This window comes from Cavia porcellus, unplaced genomic scaffold (genome assembly GCF_034190915.1).
Source record: "Cavia porcellus strain 051 isolate PalLab524CR breed Dunkin Hartley unplaced genomic scaffold, mCavPor4.1 scaffold_32, whole genome shotgun sequence".
Taxonomy (NCBI): domain Eukaryota; kingdom Metazoa; phylum Chordata; class Mammalia; order Rodentia; family Caviidae; genus Cavia; species Cavia porcellus.
In genome coordinates this window covers 40,859,182-40,878,584 of record NW_026947515.1, presented here as the reverse complement: position 1 = coordinate 40,878,584, position 19,403 = coordinate 40,859,182, and the positions used below count along the sequence as shown (strand labels likewise).

The window sequence follows — 19,403 nt, the reverse complement described above, 5'->3', positions numbered from 1 at the left end:
TTGTCTCTACAAGAAAAGTAAACAAGACGGTGATGGGGACAAATTGGATATTACCAAGTGACGTCAACACAGGGGAGAATAGCTATGCATATTGCATGGACTTGTTTAAAAGAACTAGGGTGAAAGATATAAAGGAAAAATGACTTAAAAATACCATTGAGGAGGGAGTGGTGGATACAGAAGGTACTTACTTGTTGTAGGCTTTAGGAAAGAGGCTGGGCAAGGAAAAACAGCTGATTCAGGAGGGTAGTGTAAGTACACAAAAGCTAAAGATGGAGCTCCTGAAGACCATGAAAACCACAGCTTAAGGATGTTGGAGGGAGAGGAGTGGAAAGTGGGGGTCAAATTCAGGAACATAAAGAGCAGTATGGCACAACATATCAGCACTCAATCCCAGCTTCTCTGGAAAGTGAGGTAAGGGAATCACAGATTTGAGACCAAGCTGAGCAGCTTAGTGAGACTCTGTCTCCAAGTAAGTGAAATGAAATAAAATAAAAATGAAATGTTGCTCAGTGGTAGAGCACTAGCTTAGCATGTGTAAACCCTAAATGCATCCTTCAGTACAAAAAAAGATTTAATTAAAAAAAAATGTGTGTACTTGGTCAAAAACTGTTTCATTTTTAAAAATCTTGTCTCTTTGACCTGCACATAGGCAAGGATGGGAGTCCTGAGCTGCTCTGGTATCCCTTTATTATCTTTTATGATCTGCCCGTTGGTGTCACTGTGATCCTGCTAGGGGCCCCACATGGTGACATGGGAATTCCAGTTCCATCGGCGGTCAGCATTTTGCTGCCCCCTAGGGCCAGTGGCAAACACTGCAGCTACTGCTCTTCCAAAGGCCATCTTGACCTCCATGACAGAAGTGGTGATGCTGTGCTGGCTTTATGGAAGTGTTCCAAATGAAACCCTTAACACTGGGAAGGAGAAGCAGCTGAGGAAGGCAGGAAGAGAAGCACACTTACACATGGCGCACGGCGTCCTCAAAGAGAACCAGGTCCATTACTGTGTTGATCTCATTGTGGTTTTCCAAGGCTTCCACCAGCGTCTGAGTCAAGGCTTCCCATGACTGTACTGGCATGTACTTTGGCTCACCAATGCCATTGGCGAAGTGGCAGTACAGGTTCAGGCTTCGGGTCTGCACCACAGTCTCTTCAGCATCCTGGGGAGGACATAGGAACTAGGACCTTTCTTACTGACTCTGTTTTGATTTTACACAGAGTGGATTTGATTTTTCTCTCTGCATATTCCATGAAAATTAGTGCTCTTTCCAACATTCCCCTTCTCTTGAGAAGTCTATGTAAAGCAGATGCTCAATTTTTTGTTTCACCAGTTCCATGAAGTCATGGATGTTATTCTTTATCCTTTGTGGGCTGAGGATGGGAAGTAGAGGGTGAGAGGTGTCATCCTTGTAAGTATAGCAAGAGTACTTCTATGATCAGAAGACTGGATGAGAATACATGGCTGGATTTCTCTAAGTATGGTCTCTCTCACAAGTGTTGGATATAGAAAATTTCCACCCAATGGCTTTACCTCCCCTGCATCCTTTCTAGTGAGTTCTTGCTCCCTGATCCACAACTTTATCATCAAACACACTTTCCTGTTGAAGATGGATGCTCACCATAGGATGTCAGCCTCAGCATCATAAGTTCTGTCCAAAGGGCTTGGTTTTTGAAGAATGCTCTGTTAGCCACTCTTAGATGACAGTTTATTGGTGGGGACATAGATAATCTTAAGTACTTAAAGTAGAACCTCTTATTTATAAAACGTTTCACGAGGGTTTGCTTGCTTTGTTTCAAATCTTATGCACAAGACAACAAAGGTGATCATTTTGAATAAACATCTAGTAATAAATTAATTTAAAAGACACGTAGCCTATGTCTTTTTATTACTAATCTATTTTCTGTATATTGAAGAGGACTTTTAAGTTTAATGTTAGAGGAGCAAAAAGGAACTATTAACTTGGTAAAAAAATACTATCTGAGACTTCAGGTAGTAAGCAATATTGTAGAGGAAACAAAGAACATGTTTTCTAAGACACAAGTAGGGTGAGTTATAGCTGGCAAAGTTTTTGTCTTATCTGTGTTATTTTCTCCTGAAGATCAGATTAGAAAATCTACCTGGGAAACAGGCAACCAGCATGCTATTTACCAGTGGAGGAACTGAATCAGGTCATAAACCTGAGTGCAGGTTGGCTTTCTAGGCTCATGGGAGAAGATCACCAAACCTTACATGGAGAAACTGAGGACAATAATGAATATTAAAAACCAGAACTGCTACCTGAGTGTAAGAATAAAGGACCAGAAAGAGTTAAGTATCAGTAAGTTATTATTCAATATTCTGATGATAAATGCCAAGAAACTTGGAAAAAAATGTAAATGCTATGCAGAAGACTTGCTTTTGCTAGTTTAGAAAAACATGCAATAAATTATATGGAAATACATGTATTTATCCAGTTTGGGAATGGGCTGACAGATGGGATCAGTTATTATAACAATCAATTCACACTAAGGATCTAGTAGAAGATAAAAGTAAAGTGTTATAAAGCTTTGTCTACAAAGGTTCTTTGATGAATAAAATGTCTCCACTTTTACTGATCTACAGAAGCAAAAAAGAACACCAACCAACATGATGAATCAAAGATTTCTTAATAGTAACACAACATCGTATAGGGGCATGAATCAGAGAACTTTAAACATGTGACGGTGGAAATGGGATTATATCAATTCCTAGGTGGAACTGTGGCAACTTTGGCTTGATAAAAGCACCACAATTTATTGAGGGCAAGGCTGGCATTTGAAATGTTGCCAGGGAAAGATAATGGTAGCTTCCATTTTATCCAGATCTATGATCAGAAAGGATGTGCTCCTTGTACAAACCCACGGGAGGACCTCTACTTCAAAAACTGAGTCCTGTTCCTTTAAAATGCCTTCTCAGACCAACTTACGGAGACAAGCAAGTCTTGTTTGTACACAAATTGGCTAACTCTGCAGGGCTCAGAGAAGGGCATCTGAGGTGTGAGAGTTCTGAGAATCATAAAAATGACCAGCAGAGTAGAATAATTTAGGATACTCAACCTAGCAAAAGGCACTCTGAAACAAATTATCTAAAATTCTGTCCAATCATTTGAAAGACTGCTATAGGCTGGGATGCTGTAAATATTTTCAGAAATAGAGTGAGGATCTTAGGAGAAAAAAGTGTGTAACTAAACCAAAGTGAGTGCTATAGTTGGGGTATTGTTTTTGCCCCGAAGCTTCATGTCTTGGAAGTTTGCTTTCCAGTGTGGCCATGTGAGATGTGGTAGGACCTTTCAGAGGTGGTGCCTAACAGAAGGGGATTAGGCCATTGTAGGCACTGCCCTTTGAAGGATTGGTGTTGATCTTATGAGGTATCGTACCTTGTTACTGACAGTGAGGCTGATTCACGAATCTCTTCCATTTCCTGACTCACCACAGTCTCCTGCCATTGGTTCCATCTACCATAAGTCCCTCATCAGAGCCTGAATTAACAGGAGACTTCCAGGAGACTGTCAGTCTCCCAACTTGTGACCTAAATACACTTATTTTCTTTGCAAATTACTCAGATTCAGGTATTTTGTTATAGCAACAGAAAAAAACCTAATGAATTAGGTACAGTATAGCACAATTATATATAAGCCTTGATTATTGCTTAGTTCTAGTGAAGGTAAGAAGCAGTAGGCTTTGCTCGGTAGAAGACTGACTGTTAACCCTGCAGGTAATTTTGATGCTAAGAAATGAAGGTGTTAATTTATCATTGCTTCCCAAGACAGATTCCATAATTTTGTAAATTATGAGTAATCTTGTGAAGGAAAACAGTTTTAGGGTTCTATACCTTTGCAAAATACTACATGAATTAAGGTTGTTCTAGATTCCTGGATTTTAAGGTAATAAATTCAGGGTGAAATTCCTAGAGGCTGATAAATTACAAAGCATTATCCCGATCCATTTCATCATAGACCCCTTCCCAACTGACAGAACATATTGTGGGAAACACAGTAACTGAAATATAGTACTTAAGAAAAGGGGAAGTGATGATCTTGCTTTTGGTCAGACCACAGTTGGGTGACAAAAGTCAGACCCCACAATTTCAGAGGAAAGAAAGGACGGGGGAGCAATTAGGATGATGGCAAGTTCTCTGGGTTTGAAAATGACACATCAGAAACAGGGAAAAGAATTTGACTCTCTGGATTGGCAGAGAGAAGACTAAGTAAGTCCAAGATAAATGTTCTTAAACTATTTAAAAGTTTGGGTTTGGTCTAGAAATAGAAGAGAAATGAATTTTAAGTTATTATTAGATTACATTTCCAGTCTTCAAAATGGTTTGAAATTTCCAGATGTTGGCACTTTTCCAATGGCTGCTATGGGCAAGGTAAGATGGTGTATCCCAGGGATACTGGGGAATTGTGGGGTGGCCAACCTGGAAAATGCTACAGGGGAGACTCAGGATCTTGTGGGTGCTTGGGCTAGCTGATCTCTGTAGATCCTCTCAACACTGAGATCCATGACTAATCGGTGCCTATTCTTGCTCCTATATGTTTAGCCTCGGCCAAATGACGATATAAGTTGTTTTCTTAATCTAATCTCTGACCTTTTCTCAATGAATGAACTAGATTGTGCTGCATAGTTATTATTATTTACAAGATGTGAAAAAACCACAAGCCAATACTTACATCAAAGATTTTCTTGAGTACTTCTGTCTGGATTTTATCAAAGAGATCAAAGTCCTTTTCTTCCACCATCTTATCCCGATAAACCCTATTTGATTCATGAAGATAGAGCTTTACTAGATCTGGCGTGGATTTTACACATTCCACCGATGAGAAAAGAATGCCCTTCAAGAAGAACAGGCCAAAAGGAAAAAAAATCACATTAATAACATTTCAGAGGTACACCAGCTAAAGAAATGAAGAAATAATCGTATGGGCCATTTTGTCCAACCTTGGGTAATGCCTGAGACTTGTCCCACTGAAGAGTATATCACGGTGGAGAGATACCTGGATTCTGAGAAAAGGCCTGAGGGGGAAAGATCTAGATGTCTGGTCAGACAAATCTGATCTCAAATGCTTTCACAACCACATAGCAACTGTATGACTTTGAGCAAGCCACATTGACATCTCTGAACCTGAGTCTGTCCACTCTTTATACTGAAGAAACTCTATTGATTTTCTGGAATTGTTGAAATAATTCAAATTAATATGCCTTAAGGAAGCAATCAATTGAAATCAATGCTTTGTGCTCATGATAAAAAACACACCTATGATTTATTTGAGTTCATTTATATGACAGGCACTGAACTAGATGTTTTGCAAAACAATCTCATTCAATCCTCACGATGATTTTATGAAATAATTTTTACTGTATGAATCATTTTGTAAAACTGGAGATTTGGATTCAGAAAAAATAGCAATAGAATAAGCTGCCTTCCTTGAAAGCTACAAAGTTATGAAACTAAGTCTTCCTAACCTTGGTGTTAATAATTTTAACTGCTGCTTCTCAAGTCACAACAGTGAGCCTAGAGGGGGTTTCCCTGCTATTTTTGCATTCTACAAGTGCTGTTTTGAAAGTTGATCTAGGTAATGATTGACTGTATAAAATTAGGGAAACAACAAAACAATCTTACAAATATATGTGGAAAAATTACATGGAAAAATAGCAAATGGAATCAAAGAAAACATAATAGTGATGTTCAGTAGAGTGTAGGAATATAAGGTTGATTTAACATCAAAACTCATCAATTAAATTTACCATGTTCCTGGAATAAAGGAGAAAAATGATAGACCCAGAAAAATCACAGACTCAGAAAAATCAGTTACGTTCCCACACACATTTGTGATTAAAACTCTTAGGGAATTATAGATAGAAGGATATTTTCTTAACCTGGTACTACACTTCCCTTAATTGAGAGTAGCAAAAGAGTTTTCATTTAAAATTAGGAACGTGATAAGATGCCAGACTTACCATTGTACTACTGGCCATTATAGCCAGCACAATTGGATAAGAAAAAAAATTTAAGAGTTATAAAGGAAGAAGTGTGGTTGTGGTTTTTAAACTAAAAGTTTGATTGAAAATATAAGTACAAACATAATACTGAAGAAAAATACAAAGTGATATTCACTAATGTTTTTCATAGAAAGTTCAAAATAGTTCCAAATAATATGTTGTGCTACAAATCTATGAAGTATTTAAGGGCAGAGGAGAACGAAGAGTGATTGGAAGGAAGAAAAGGGGACTCTGGGGATGGATGGTTTATTTTTATGGTTTGTGTCTGGATATCCCCCCAAAGCCTCATGCAGTCACGGGGGCAGGCTTTTTGGAGGTGGCTAGGGTTTGTGATTGACTAGTTGCCTAGTGCTGGAATTACGGGTGTGAACCTAGGGTAGTGGCCTACATACAATATAAAGAACAGAAAAGGTCTCCTCTTTTAGTCATCCATTTTTGCTTTTGTTGCTTTTCCTGTCTTCTGTCACCATGAATGATTGCCCCAGCGATGCTACTGAGTTGGAGCCAGCTGAGTATGGATTGAAACCTCCACAAACTGTGAGCTAAATAAACCTTTCCTTCCTTAATTTTGGATGTCTGGCATTTTTTCCTCAGCAACGAGAAGGAGGTAACTAAGACAGTCACTTTGTTATAACTGACCAAGCTGGATAGTCTGTGCACGTTTTTCTGTCTATATGTTAGGTACTCTAATGAAAGTTTATAAAAAGGAAAATGTTCCATAAGGTTTTTCAGGGTCCACACGTGTGCACATCTTAGCCTCTTTTACCTTATTAACCTCCTAAATATCACTTATATAAACAATAAAGAGGTCAGGAAAAAGTACCAGGATTCCCAGCTTGTGGAATTTTGTGTTTTACACTAAGGTGAGCTATCAGTTGATTTTTATAATCTCTAGTATAACCACACAGCCAGGCACTATGACTGTAAAGGGCTGAGTAAATGATCCCTTGTTAAATGCAAACTTTTCCATGTCTTTGATACTTGCTTAGATACTTAGCCTTGGGATGGGAACATTAGTTAATTATTTCTACTACTCCTAGCAGTGTCAAATTCTGTTCTGGGTAGATTTAAGAGAAGTACATGGAAAGAAGTACATGGATTATGAGGTTTGGAACAAGTTGGCTTCCCTGAGTGGTGTCTATCTCTTAGTAGGCGTGCAACTAACACTTTAATCTCTTCCAGAGGCTTTCAGAGAAGCAGGCAGAGAAGGGATAAGCAGGGCTGTGGAGAAGTTGTGGTCCAGCTCTGAACTTAGAACTCATCTCTGCAGGAGGGCCAGGAGCTGTGCAGCTGAAGTCATGCTCCTGTGAGGACCCACTCTGCAATGCCATAGCTGGTGGCTGACAGCTGCGTAGAGGCCAGGTAGGATACAGAGCCATGATATGACCACTGGGCTATAGGCCAGGTGACACAAGCAACAGGCCAGAGAAAACAAGAGCCTCAGATCCCCTCTGCTCTCTCTGATCTCTGGTTCCTCCTTGACATTGCACCAGTTACCACAGGAGATTGGGATGAACGCTCTTTTCTCAGGGAACATTTTGTTGTCCTTAATTGCCTACATGGTGGGGCTGAGGTTCTAGTTGTGGTCATCAGTGTTGTTGTTTGCCAGTTATATGGTCAAGGTCAAGGTGCTTGATCGATCTGTGTCACAATTTTGTCCTCTCTAAACTGGAAATACAATTGTCCCTCTGTGTCTGTTAAGAATTGCTTCTAGGATAGCCTCAGCTACTAAAACCCATGAATGCTCAGGTCCCATATAAAACCGAATAATGTTTGCATGTAACTTACGCACATCCTCCTATATGTATTTGTCATCTCTAAATTACTCAAAACACCCAATACAGGGAAGTGCTATACAAATAACTGTTCTCTATTGTTTAGGAAAGAAGGAAAAAAATAGAAAGTGAAATGTGCATGTTCAGTACAGAAGCAACTTTAAAAATAATTTTCATTCTCAGTTGATGAAATCCACCAATGGGGAAACCATAGAAATGGAGGGTTGTAGCCAGTATTTTACCTTCTTGTATTGTTGTGTGGATTAAAGTTAATGGAAGTAAAAGACTTAGTGCTGAACTCAGTACAGTCTGAATTACTCATTATTTCTCTAATACCATTTGTATTTTTCTGCTTCCATGACCACTGTGTTGACATCTACTAGCTAGTACTTTTTCAAGACATCTGATGCAATGGAACAATAACACTGATCGCAAGGAGTTCTTGGGAGTAATGAATTTCAAAGTGTACAGATGACATGGTGACTGTCCCAGCAATAGTCAACTCTGGGACGCTTCTGGTGAAAGGAACTTCATTTATTCTTCTCCCTTTAGTGCTGTCAGTCATGATCAGTGAAACTGGATCATACTAATTTAAATCCTTCTTTTCATTTGGACAATGTCCATGGTCACTCCAGCCTCTACTCTATAGTGTAATACTGACATTTAAGAGAGGCTGTGTAAACACTATCTCAGTCCATTCTCATACTAATCATGGGAAAGTGTAAGTTTTGCCTAGAGCTGCAGGCTTTATGGGCACACTCTTTGTCTGATGATCCTCTGCTTCTTTCCTCAACAGAAAAGTTTAGATGATCAGAGGCGAAAGGTGCAGGAGAAGTGGCCCAGGTCAGGAACCTGGATGCTGGCTCCTTCACTAGCTGGCTGTGTACTCAGAGGCAAATCTGTTTGATCTGTGTGGGTCTCTTTTTCCTTATTTAAAAAATGAATGAATGTTTGGGAATCAGTCCGCTCTAAGCCAGTCTGGATGTGCTCTCAGAAACTTTATCACGCCATGGGGCTCAGGAGCTTCCCCTTTTCATTAACCCTTTCATACTCATGGACCTGTGAACCAGCATTTAGCAGTTCTTGCTTCTTGCAACCAAGAGTCCTGGCTGGAATGTGCTGACGCTATGTCCTCTGGGTCTGGGTCTTTGCTGGTCTCAGTCTCTCTAGGTACCTATCTGTACAGGCAATGCCCTACAGAGTTAATCATAACTACATGCATGCATATATGAATGAATGAACATACCACATAGATGAAACTCAATATTTTGTAAACATTTTATGAAGGACTTAATAAAAATGAATGGAAGACTTGGGGTCATCCCTCAGCTTTCTAGGTGACTCAGTGTAGCTGAACTCACCTGGAAGATGTTGGCAAAATCTCTGAGATTGAAAATGTAGTGAAATTTGATTGCTGTGGGTAGGAAGGTCGTGGCGATTTTCTGGTGGAACGTGAGGGCCAGGTTGATCACCTGGGGGATGGACTTCTGCACAGAGGCCGGGAAGTTTCCCAGCTTCATATGCTGGGTCAGGATGGTGCTGTAGATGGAGAAGAGGGCATCTGCTCCCGGGAAGGAGAGGACAAACACGCTGAAGTGGCGCTGCACAGGGCACAAAAGCGAGACGTCCTTATCTCCTTATAGAGGGATGTGTTATCCCCTTATAGAGGGATAACACTACCTCTTCTAGATTTGACTAAGATAACGAAGAATTCCTATAAAGGTTTGGAGTTCTACATTCCAGTTAATGCTTCTCATTATACACACAAAGTAGGATTGAACCTGAAAGGGACCAGTGGAATAAAGGGCTTTGGACCTCTGGTAAAGAGAACAGGAAGAGACTCTGGGTCCAGAGATGAACTTGATGCTGAGGGTCCATATCACCTGAAGAAAGTTATTTCATCTCTCTAAAGTTCTTTCACCTGAAGAGTGTTGTAGGCAACAATTTGAGTGACTCCCCTTGAATGCAGAACAACTGCTACAACTTTGGTTATATTAAGACTTATTTCCTTATACTGATATGGACGGAGCTGACTAAGGTATTTCCTTCTCTCTTCAATTGGCTCTAAGCATTGCAAATAAGGTTAGCCGAGGTACTGGTGTGTAGTCTCTATAAAGCCATCAGTCTCCTGCTTCCTCACATAGTGCTCTCTGTAAAAGATATGGACACAATGGGATGGTACAGCCAGTCAGCTCCAGGAATGTCACCTGGATATGAGCCTTACAGTAAAGAGGCTGTGAGTCCCCAGGGCAAGAAAGTTCACATATCAGAAACTGAAGCAACAGCCTCCAAAAACAATTCACTTGCTACCTTAATGAAATTATGCAGATTGATCCTTCTTGCATATCATTATCGCTGCATTTTGCAGAGATGCTTTTCTCCCTACCTGGCCAGCCAGCTCAGGTTATTCACATAGCTCCTGCCATCCTCACTGTCACTCATCTCTGAGCCACCCCCCCTTCTAGACAGGATAATAAATTCTGGGAGAGGCCTTGGATGAGGGCCTCTGTCTGCACATCCTCATGGAGATTGGACTTATGACCCCTTGGCTACCCATAACTTGGAACATGTCTTTATGTCTTTACTTTTGCCGTGGGTTGCATTGTAGGTGGCAGATTGGAATTAACTTGCTGCGATTCCAATAATGTCTCAATGAGATTACAAATATAACTTTTTGGGTTGTGAGGAAGATTAAAAAAAGGGATTAAAATACTTGGATTACCATACTCAGTATTTGGGATTACAATAAACTTAGAGTTGGATCAAATGAACCCTCTGATCCATTCCAGATCTAAAAGCTTTGTGATCCTGGAACTAGGAGTTTCTCTGTGCCCCCTAAAAGTGCGTGCTATCTAATTGTCCACTCTGAGTGGCTGCACAGGGAAAAGTCCAATTATTACTTAACACTAAGTGATATCGGTTCTGGTCCTGTACATGAGGGCTCAGGTCCCACCCATACCTAGCTCTTCCCATACCTGAAGCCGTGGATTGATTGTGAAGCTGCCCGCGGTTGGGTTCATACAGGAAACATACTGTACATTTGTGATCTCCTTTAGGGATAGCTTGTTCCGGTCATACCTGAAATGGAAATCTCCAGTGAGCACGGTGTGAGGATTTAGTCAGGTGAACGCTCCGTTCATGTGAGGTAGGCTGCATCTTATCACTCATGGGATTCGATAGTTAAAAACAAAACAAACGAACAAACAAACAAACAAATCTAGAATCAGTGCTAGAGACAAAAGCTGAGGACATATTTCTGAGAAACCCAGTAGCTATGGAAATAGCACAGAAAGGAGAAAGCCAGAGACACACGGAAGGTGAAAGGAAGCTCAGAGATGTGTCAGCCCAGAGGGCAGAAGAGACAGCATTTCCAAAGCAGAGTGGTCACCCACACAAAGCACAGCGAGGAAAGACAGCAGTCCAAGAAGGTCCCTCGAATTTGCACTAACAACGAAGCTAATAGTTCAGCAAGAACACGTCAGTAAAGCCAAGAGAGTAGAAATCAAATAACAGGGTTAATGAATGAGCAGAGATAACAGAATAGAGGATTGGTTATATATGGGGAGAGACAAAACAACTTTTTTGTTTTACTATTAACCTGATTTGAACCCCAGTATTGCTCTCCCCATCTTGTTCTGTCTGAGTATACTATATTCTGTTCTGTTTGATAGTATCAAGTTTGAGGGTATAGGCAACCACTTTGAAGGCAATAAGATATACTATCATGCCCATTATGGTTTGACTATTATCTTTTTTTGAAATCCTATAAGGTGTCCAGTGTAGGTTTTATTGGTCTTGTTCTGTACTGTTTTGATCAATTCTATTATAGCTGATGATATAGGCAACTCAATTTAAAAATAGCAAGAGGCACAATGGTAACCACTTTTGATCACCTGGTATTCTATTTTTGCATCATGTATTATGCCCACCCTTCTGTTCTAACTGACTCTGTTTTGCTTAGTCACATTTGGTTTTTTTCTCTTCAAAAAAAGTAATAAGAACCGGGGGAGTAATAAAACCCAAAAAGGGTAATTGTTATTGTAAAAAAGAGAAGAAAGTAAGGTGGACTAAGGGATATAACTGCAGGTATGTTTGAGTGTGTAGGATGGAACACCATATTACTGAGCTTTTGCTGGATCATAGAACGGAACTGTCTCCAATATCACTGTATGAATGTCCACTTTGTATGCTTTAATTTTATAATTTGGACAACTGTTTCTAGGAAGACAATATGTATCCTATTAACTAGTGTTTTCTTACTGTATATTTTTTCCTTGAAATTCTCTATTACTTGTACCCTTTTACTGCTTTGTTTTTTTTATGTCCTTTCTTTTTTCTCTTTAAATAAAAAAATATTACCTAATCAGAAAAAAAATAAAATAAAATGATTTTTTAGCACAGCTGAATAACTTCATGCAGGTTTCAATGACAATGAAGGGGGGAGGAGCTAGTGGATGGGCTGAGAGTTATAGACAGTCCAGTCAGGATGCAGGCAGATGGTTAAGTCTTGGGCAAGAAGTGGGCGGAGCCAAGGATGCCATGTGGAGGAGGAAGCAGGGAATGCAGCTGGCAGGTGCTCTCTGAAGAAGCAAAGCCCTCAGCTGCGGTGCTGTGGGCTAATGAGAGAGAGGACATGGTACAGAATAGAGGTTTCTGGGAGAGAACATGTAAGTAGGGAAAGCCATATGGCACAATCTACAGGAGGTTTCTAATTCCCACTTAAGATTTGTGAAAATGAGTCTAAAGTAAAACTGGATAGTTTGACTTGGTTTTTCCAGCACAAAGCTACTCAGGGACTAAAGTGCGGGTTGAGAGTGGTTGCATGTGGCAGGCATTCGGCAAAGACTTTTGGGAAGATCTCACTCATGCTGGCATCTTCCCTACAGCCCTTCCTCTCCGTTCTCTCTCCCCATTCTCCATTTTTTCTCAGCACCTGATTGGGTGTGAGACAGGAAGGTGAGCAAAAGTGGTTTAAGCTACTGACTTCTTTATCTGGCCTTCAGACCTTTGGGTATTAAAATCTGTACTGCTGCAAGAGGGACCATCGGATCCTGAGCATTGGAGACCCAGGCTGAGGGTCTGCAGACACTGTGGGCAGAGTCCTGCCGTGGTTCATCTGCTCCACGCTATGGGAGCAAGGGAGAAGGGACTTCTCCTGCTTTTGAGATTTGGGGAAAACATAAGGCTTCCTGAAAACAGAGTTTTTGAGAAGAGTGCTATATTTTTGCTCTTATATTATGCCATAGCTTAAAGAATGTAATTAATGTGCACTAATCATACTTATAAATGGAGTTTAGTGGGATATTTCTCTATCTGCATTTATTGAATACTGATAAAATACAACCTTTTTTCCCATCCTCCACACCACCTCAACACAGACCCACTCCACTAACAAACACTGAGATGAGTCTTGAAGAAAAAGGCAGGTTTTAGATGAGTGTGTGATATCTCTGTGGCAGGATCTTTCTTGGGAAATTCAGTGGCCCTGCTGAGTGCACTCTGGAAGACAGGGAATCCGTTGAGGAGGTGGCTGAGCCCTGGACCCTCAGCTGGGAACTGACCTGAGATTTGCCATTCACCATCCCGTGGCTGAGGCTCTTCTTCCTGAGCACACTTACCAGTGACCGTAGTCCAGGTGCTGCCTGATGATGGTGTGAGGCTGCACTGTCCCGTAGGCATCCACCTCAGGCATGTTCATGTCATCAATGAAATAGATGAGCTTCTTCTTCCCTGGGGGCCCATAATTCCTTCCAGCTTTCTTTTCTAGAGGTTTCTCCAGGACAGCTGAGGAAAGATGCGATCCGTGAGGAAGAGATTTAAATCTCACAGAACAATCGGAAATAGCATAGTTTTCTAGGACAAGACACTGAGTTTTCTGTTATGCTTGATAGTACCAAGTTTGAAAGTATAGGCAACAACTATGAAGACAATAAGATTCATTATGACGCCCATTCTGGTTGACTGTTATCTTCTTTTGAAGTCCTCTAATGTCTCCAATGTTTTGGTTTTATTGGTCTTATTCTTTACTGTTTTTTTCAATTTTATTATAACTGATGATTTAGGCAATTCTTCTTAAGATAACAAGAGGCATTATGGTAACCATTGTTGATCACCTAGCATTTTGTTTTTATATTATCTATTATGTCCATCCTTTTGATTTGACTGACTCTGTCCTGGTACGTCACATTTGGTTTTACTTTCTTCCAAAAAAAAAAAAAAAGTAATAAGATCTGTAGGAGTAATAAAACCCAAAATGTGTAATTGTCATTGTACAAAAGAAAGGAAAAGAAAGTTCTCTAAAAGATATAACTGCATATATATTGAAGTGTATAAGATAGATAACCATATTACTGAGTTTTGTTGGATCATTGAACAAAACTGTTTGCAGTCTCACTGTTTGAAAGTCCCCTCTATATGCTTTAATTTTGCAACTTCAACAACTATTTCTAAGATGACAATATGAAATTAACTAGTGATTTCCTACTGTTTATTTTTTCTGAAAGTCTGTATAACTTGTACCCTTTTTCTGTTTTTTTTTAATTTTTTCTCCTTAAATAAAATTTTAAAAAAACAAAGAATTAATAATCACTGCCACCAGCTTCCACCATCCACAGCACCCGTGGAGCTCGCAGTTAGTAGGCTGCATGGTGACGGTACCCATTGAACATCTTTCTCCATGCACTGTGCTGTTTTTACAAACATTTATCATCTCATTTAACTCTTTTTAACATGGCCCAGAGGTTAGTGCAACTTCCCACTTTATAGATCCAGGAATTGAAGCTTAGAAGAACTAAGTACAAAAGAAAGCCAGGATACCAAGAAAGCCAGAAACCATAGTGGGTAAACTCTAAAGCCTTGGCTTCTTTTGTCATCCTTGTGGTCCCCAGTTTTCTGTTTTAGGTTAGAAATTGAAGATGATTTTACAGTCCCAAGGCCAGGTATTCTCTCCCCAATCAACAAAGGGTGATCCTGAGTAGGCTTATTATTGTCTCTCCCCAAGAACGCAAAGGGACACAAGGGTTGCTGTTCTCATCCTGGGCCTGCTGGATGTCCCGTCCACCCCAGGCCTTCAGAATGGAATCACTGGACATTTTGTCAACAGACTTTCCAGACAATTCGTCTCACAGGACTTTCCATTATGGGAAACAGACACGACAATGTTAGGAACCTCTCAGATATTCGCAGTGTCAGGTCCACTCCCTCCTCTCTCTTCCCTTGTCTGGCCCCCTACTGCAGCATCTCAGGGTCTCCATGTCCACTAAGTACAGAGATTGTCTTCTGGACAAGTTCTTTCAGTTTGCAAGCCAAAGGGAAGGAATCAGATGGCATAGTTTCCAACCTGACAGGACTTGTCTAGAACAAACGGAAGTAACAGGGTGGAGATGCATGATTTGTTTTTTTCAGAAAAGCAATTAAATATGTATGGATTGCAAGCACCAACACTTTTTTTTTTTAATAGCTGGGAGTGCTAAGAACCATCTGATTTCTTCTCTTGAAAAACAAGTTTGTAAACAAGGAGAAACTGTCAAGAGACGTAAGAAGGTGACAGATAGAAAGACAAGTTCCTTCAAGAAGCCCAAATCTTCTAATTTCCTGGTCCTGAGTTAAATTAAGTATTTCCAATATGAATTAAATTTAAATTTAATTAGCATCCAATTAACATACACTATCAGCCAATTAATCACCCAACACCTTCTCCCCGCCCCCCAAGATATAACAACTATATACAAGATCTGTCAAAATGAAATATAATTAATGGGCTGCCAAGGACAGGCTTCTGAGAACGGTCCTGCTAATGGGAAATTTTCTCCTAAGGAAAGCTTGTTTCTCCTCTTCCCAAGGCAATGATATTCAAATCAACCCCTGGAATTAAGCAGACCCTGTAATTTGGGTTGATTAAGCTCTTTAAGCATCTAAAGGATTGCTGAGGAGAAAAGCATGTCAGTTAGCAAGAAGAGGCCTTGGAGTGTGCTAGATTATTTCTGATGGCTGGTGTGAAGTTTTCCAGAGAATTGAAGGAGAGGTACACACAGCGTTGATTCTTTGCGGATCAACCTCTGCTCTGGGTTACGTCTACATGGACTGTCTCCGTTTCCAGGCAGAATTGGAGGAGGAAGAGTGGTTTAAAGTTTAAGTGGTCCAAGATGTAAAATAAATAAGACAGTAAAATGGGTTCTGATAATTAAAATAAAAGCTGGAGCCAATGGCTCACGTCTTACTGAATTTCTCTTTATAACCCATATGGAACAACAGAGTTCAGGCTGTGGTGGCATGTACCAGTGTCATCTGACCAACTGGGTCTGTGCTTTTATTTCCTGGGCACCATCTTATATTTGAAGAGCAACTTAACTGTCAAAGTGGTTTCTCATAGAACTTATATCACCATCTCTGGGCTACCAATCTTGTCCTGTGGCTCTCACTGGGTAACGTGAGCATCCTCCCCAAATGTCCCCTTGTTGGCCCACTAGATTCTTTCCAAAAGGCAGACAGTGGAGGCCTGGTGACGTGAGAGCCGAATCATGACAGTCCCTTTATTAATGAGTGTCTCATGTCATTTGGAGCGAAGACCCGTCTGTTGACTTCTGACCTCCACAGTGCCCCTCTCCTGCTTTTCCTCCACCCTCCACCCTCTGCCTGAAGCCCTGCTTCTGATCCACTCATTGCTCATTGTGCTGGGCTGCCGCCTGGCTGTTTGCTCTGCCTGGACTGCTCTTTCAAATGCCAGCACAGTTCGCAGCTTCGTGTGTACTCAGATGCTACTGCCCCTACAGTTAAAGCCTTCCCAGCACTCTTGCTAAAATGAAACGCAGTTCCTTTGCCCTGCCCTTGATTCATTTTTCCTTACAGCACTTCATATCCTACACCTTTAACTTATCTTGTTCATTATCTCATCAAACTCTTCCATACTAGAATCTAAACTCCACAAGGATAGGTGTTATCCTGTGTTAGTCTCACAATCCTAACTACAGAATGTAGTCCATTAGCTAGGACACAGTGGATGGCTCAGAAATCACTTATGAAGATAGGAATGAATGTGTTTTGTTATTATAAAAAGCCCTATGAGTTAGGCAAAGAAAATCTTATTGTCCTCCTTAACAGTTAAAAATATAGAGGCCAGGAGAGGTTAACTATCTTGCCGTCATTAGAATTCAGGTCCTTTAGACAGTGCTTCCAAGAAGGGGATGGAGCTCTGAGCTCTCCCTCCTGGCCCTCTTGAGGCTGCCCCTTAATTTCCAGCCCCACTGGTTTCTCCAGTCTCACTTGAGTGTCACAGCAGTTCAGTCCTTCATCCATGCAGCACTGCCAGGGACTCAGGTGCAGTGAACATTTGACATACTCTATCTCTGACCCCCACAGAATCCTAGGATTTATTATCAAAACCTCCACAGGGCTTCTAGCAGACGAGAAAACAGGATTAGAGGAATGCAAGGATTTCACTCAAAGTTAAACAATTATAGAGTGAAAAGCCAGGACTTTATCCACAGCAGGTCAGCCTGGCTGTGGAACCTCATGCAACCAGTACTGCAAAGTGCTCCTCAGACACAGCGCCCAGCCTCGGGAAATCCTCCGCGAACTTGTTACTCACACCATATGACTTTACAGCAATCATTAATAATCAAGGATGTCTTACTTTAATCTAATATGATTTGTGTGGGTACATTGGAACTACTTTACGTTCCTATGATCTCATTTTTCATGTTAGGGCATTTCAATTGTACTTGTATGGACTTATTTAAAAAAACGTAATTTCATGACTATAAAAAGAATATATAGTCATTTTAGAATTATTAGAATGTATAGAAAATCACAGTGATGAAAGTGAAAACTGGGCACGATTTGAATAACTTAACAGCACAACTTTCAATAATGCAGTGTGTTTCCTTCTGGTTATTGTTTCTGTTAGATTTTCCCACTGCAAACCACACTGTATACTGAATGCATTGCTTGTATACATTTTGATTTTCTCTTAGCATATTGTTAACCTTTTTACAGTAATAAACACCTTCCTAAAGTTTGATTTTAATTACTGTATTGCGTCCTATAATTTGGATATACCAAAATTTATGAAATGATTTCTTTATTGTCTGAGAGGTGTGGCTTTCAATTGCATTACATCTCAAATTTTCTACAGTTCTAAGCAGAATGCCTTGCTCACCAACTTGCAAATCACTGATAATTTAACTTGAGGTTTTTGTCAGCCTCCTTTTTTTGGAAGGCATTAGTAAAAATAAGCTGTCTATAATAAGCCCAAGTTCCCTTATTTGTTTTTAAAAATTTTTATTAGTACATGTGAGCAGTACAAGAACTAAATAAAAAATTAGATCACCTAAAATAAAAGAGCCAGTCGAGAAATGGGAAAGAGAGACAACAGATACTTCACAGCAGAAGTACAAATGGAAAGCAAAAATGTCCAATGTCTCTGGCTGTTAGAAAAATACAAAGTTAAACAACGTTGAGATTCCGTCTTACATCAGAAAGACTGGCTGTCCTCAAGAAATGAAAAAATCAATGGTGGCAAGGCTATGGTAAAAAAAGGAACCTTGTTCCATTGTGACTAAGTAAACTAGTACAATTATAGAAATGAGTATGGAGATTTCTCAAAGAACTAAAATTAGAAATTCCATCTGGCCCTGCAATCCCTTTTCTAGGTACGTTGCCCGATGTCCCTTTGAGGTTGAGAGTTTGACTGACACTTTTAAGGTCTTTTCCAACTTTAAATTTTAAGGAAGAGGTTACAGAGATCCGTTGTACATACAGAGCCAGACATTGGAGCTGCTCTCTAGTTAGTGTAATTAAGAACTCAAATATTTGTGGAACTAACAATTCAAAGCACACTGGGTGGAGGAGAATTCAGGACTGTGGTGAACATTAAGTTCAGTCTTCTCTATTTACATGGAGACCATAGACCATGTGAGGGCCTTCATGAAGGTCTCTGCTTCTCCTGTTCTGTCTCTAAATTACACTGCTTGTGGATCTTTGCACATGCTGTTATTTAGAAATATTACTTAATTTTTCAAAAAGAATAAAAAGACATTAAGGTAACTTGAAGGGGCATAAAACCAAACCAACTAAAATATAGATGTGAAAGAGGCTGGAAAAAATATGGAATGAAGAGAAACTTATTGGTGCCAGTAATTTGGGATGTTATTGTACCCACTTAAACATTTATCTGCTTATTTGAAAGCTCAGAACTAAATCTGTTTAATTATATAACCATGACACCCAAATCACTGGCAATAATCCACTTTTTTACATAAAAATCAGGTGCCAAATATGGAAACTCACAAAAGATATAAAATGGGCTTCCACTGAGACTTTACAGAAGATACAAATATAACTTAAAATGATCTTTAATCATACTAATTTCAATAAAACCCAGGAGTGTACTATTAAGTTGTCACTTAGTGATGGAATGGAAGCAAGGTGCTAGGTTTGTGGGGTTCAGAGAAGTTGATGACTGAAAAATGAACACACTCTTTGCATCTGTCAGCTTAAGACATCATAGTTTTTAACCTGTGCTTGTGAACGTATTGAAGAACAGCTAATTGAAAGCTAAGATTTTAATGAACAATTGAAGGTACTATGATACTTACTATCAAAGAGAAAGATA

At 40.0% G+C, this 19,403-nt stretch overlaps 1 protein-coding gene across 2 annotated transcripts in view; it reads right to left on the bottom strand.

Annotated features, from left to right (window-relative positions):
* The window catches only part of Dnah9 (dynein axonemal heavy chain 9), a 365,933-nt gene that overhangs the window by 161,770 nt on the left and 184,760 nt on the right, over positions 1-19,403 (bottom strand). For both annotated transcript variants that reach the window (XM_063242417.1, XM_063242418.1), the window contains exons 39-43: positions 13,411-13,576; positions 10,768-10,870; positions 9,154-9,393; positions 4,688-4,849; positions 963-1,159 (exon numbers count right to left, since the gene is read on the bottom strand). In XM_063242417.1, the coding sequence (XP_063098487.1) occupies positions 963-1,159; positions 4,688-4,849; positions 9,154-9,393; positions 10,768-10,870; positions 13,411-13,576 (868 nt within the window). The remainder of the gene's footprint in view (positions 1-962; positions 1,160-4,687; positions 4,850-9,153; positions 9,394-10,767; positions 10,871-13,410; positions 13,577-19,403) is intronic.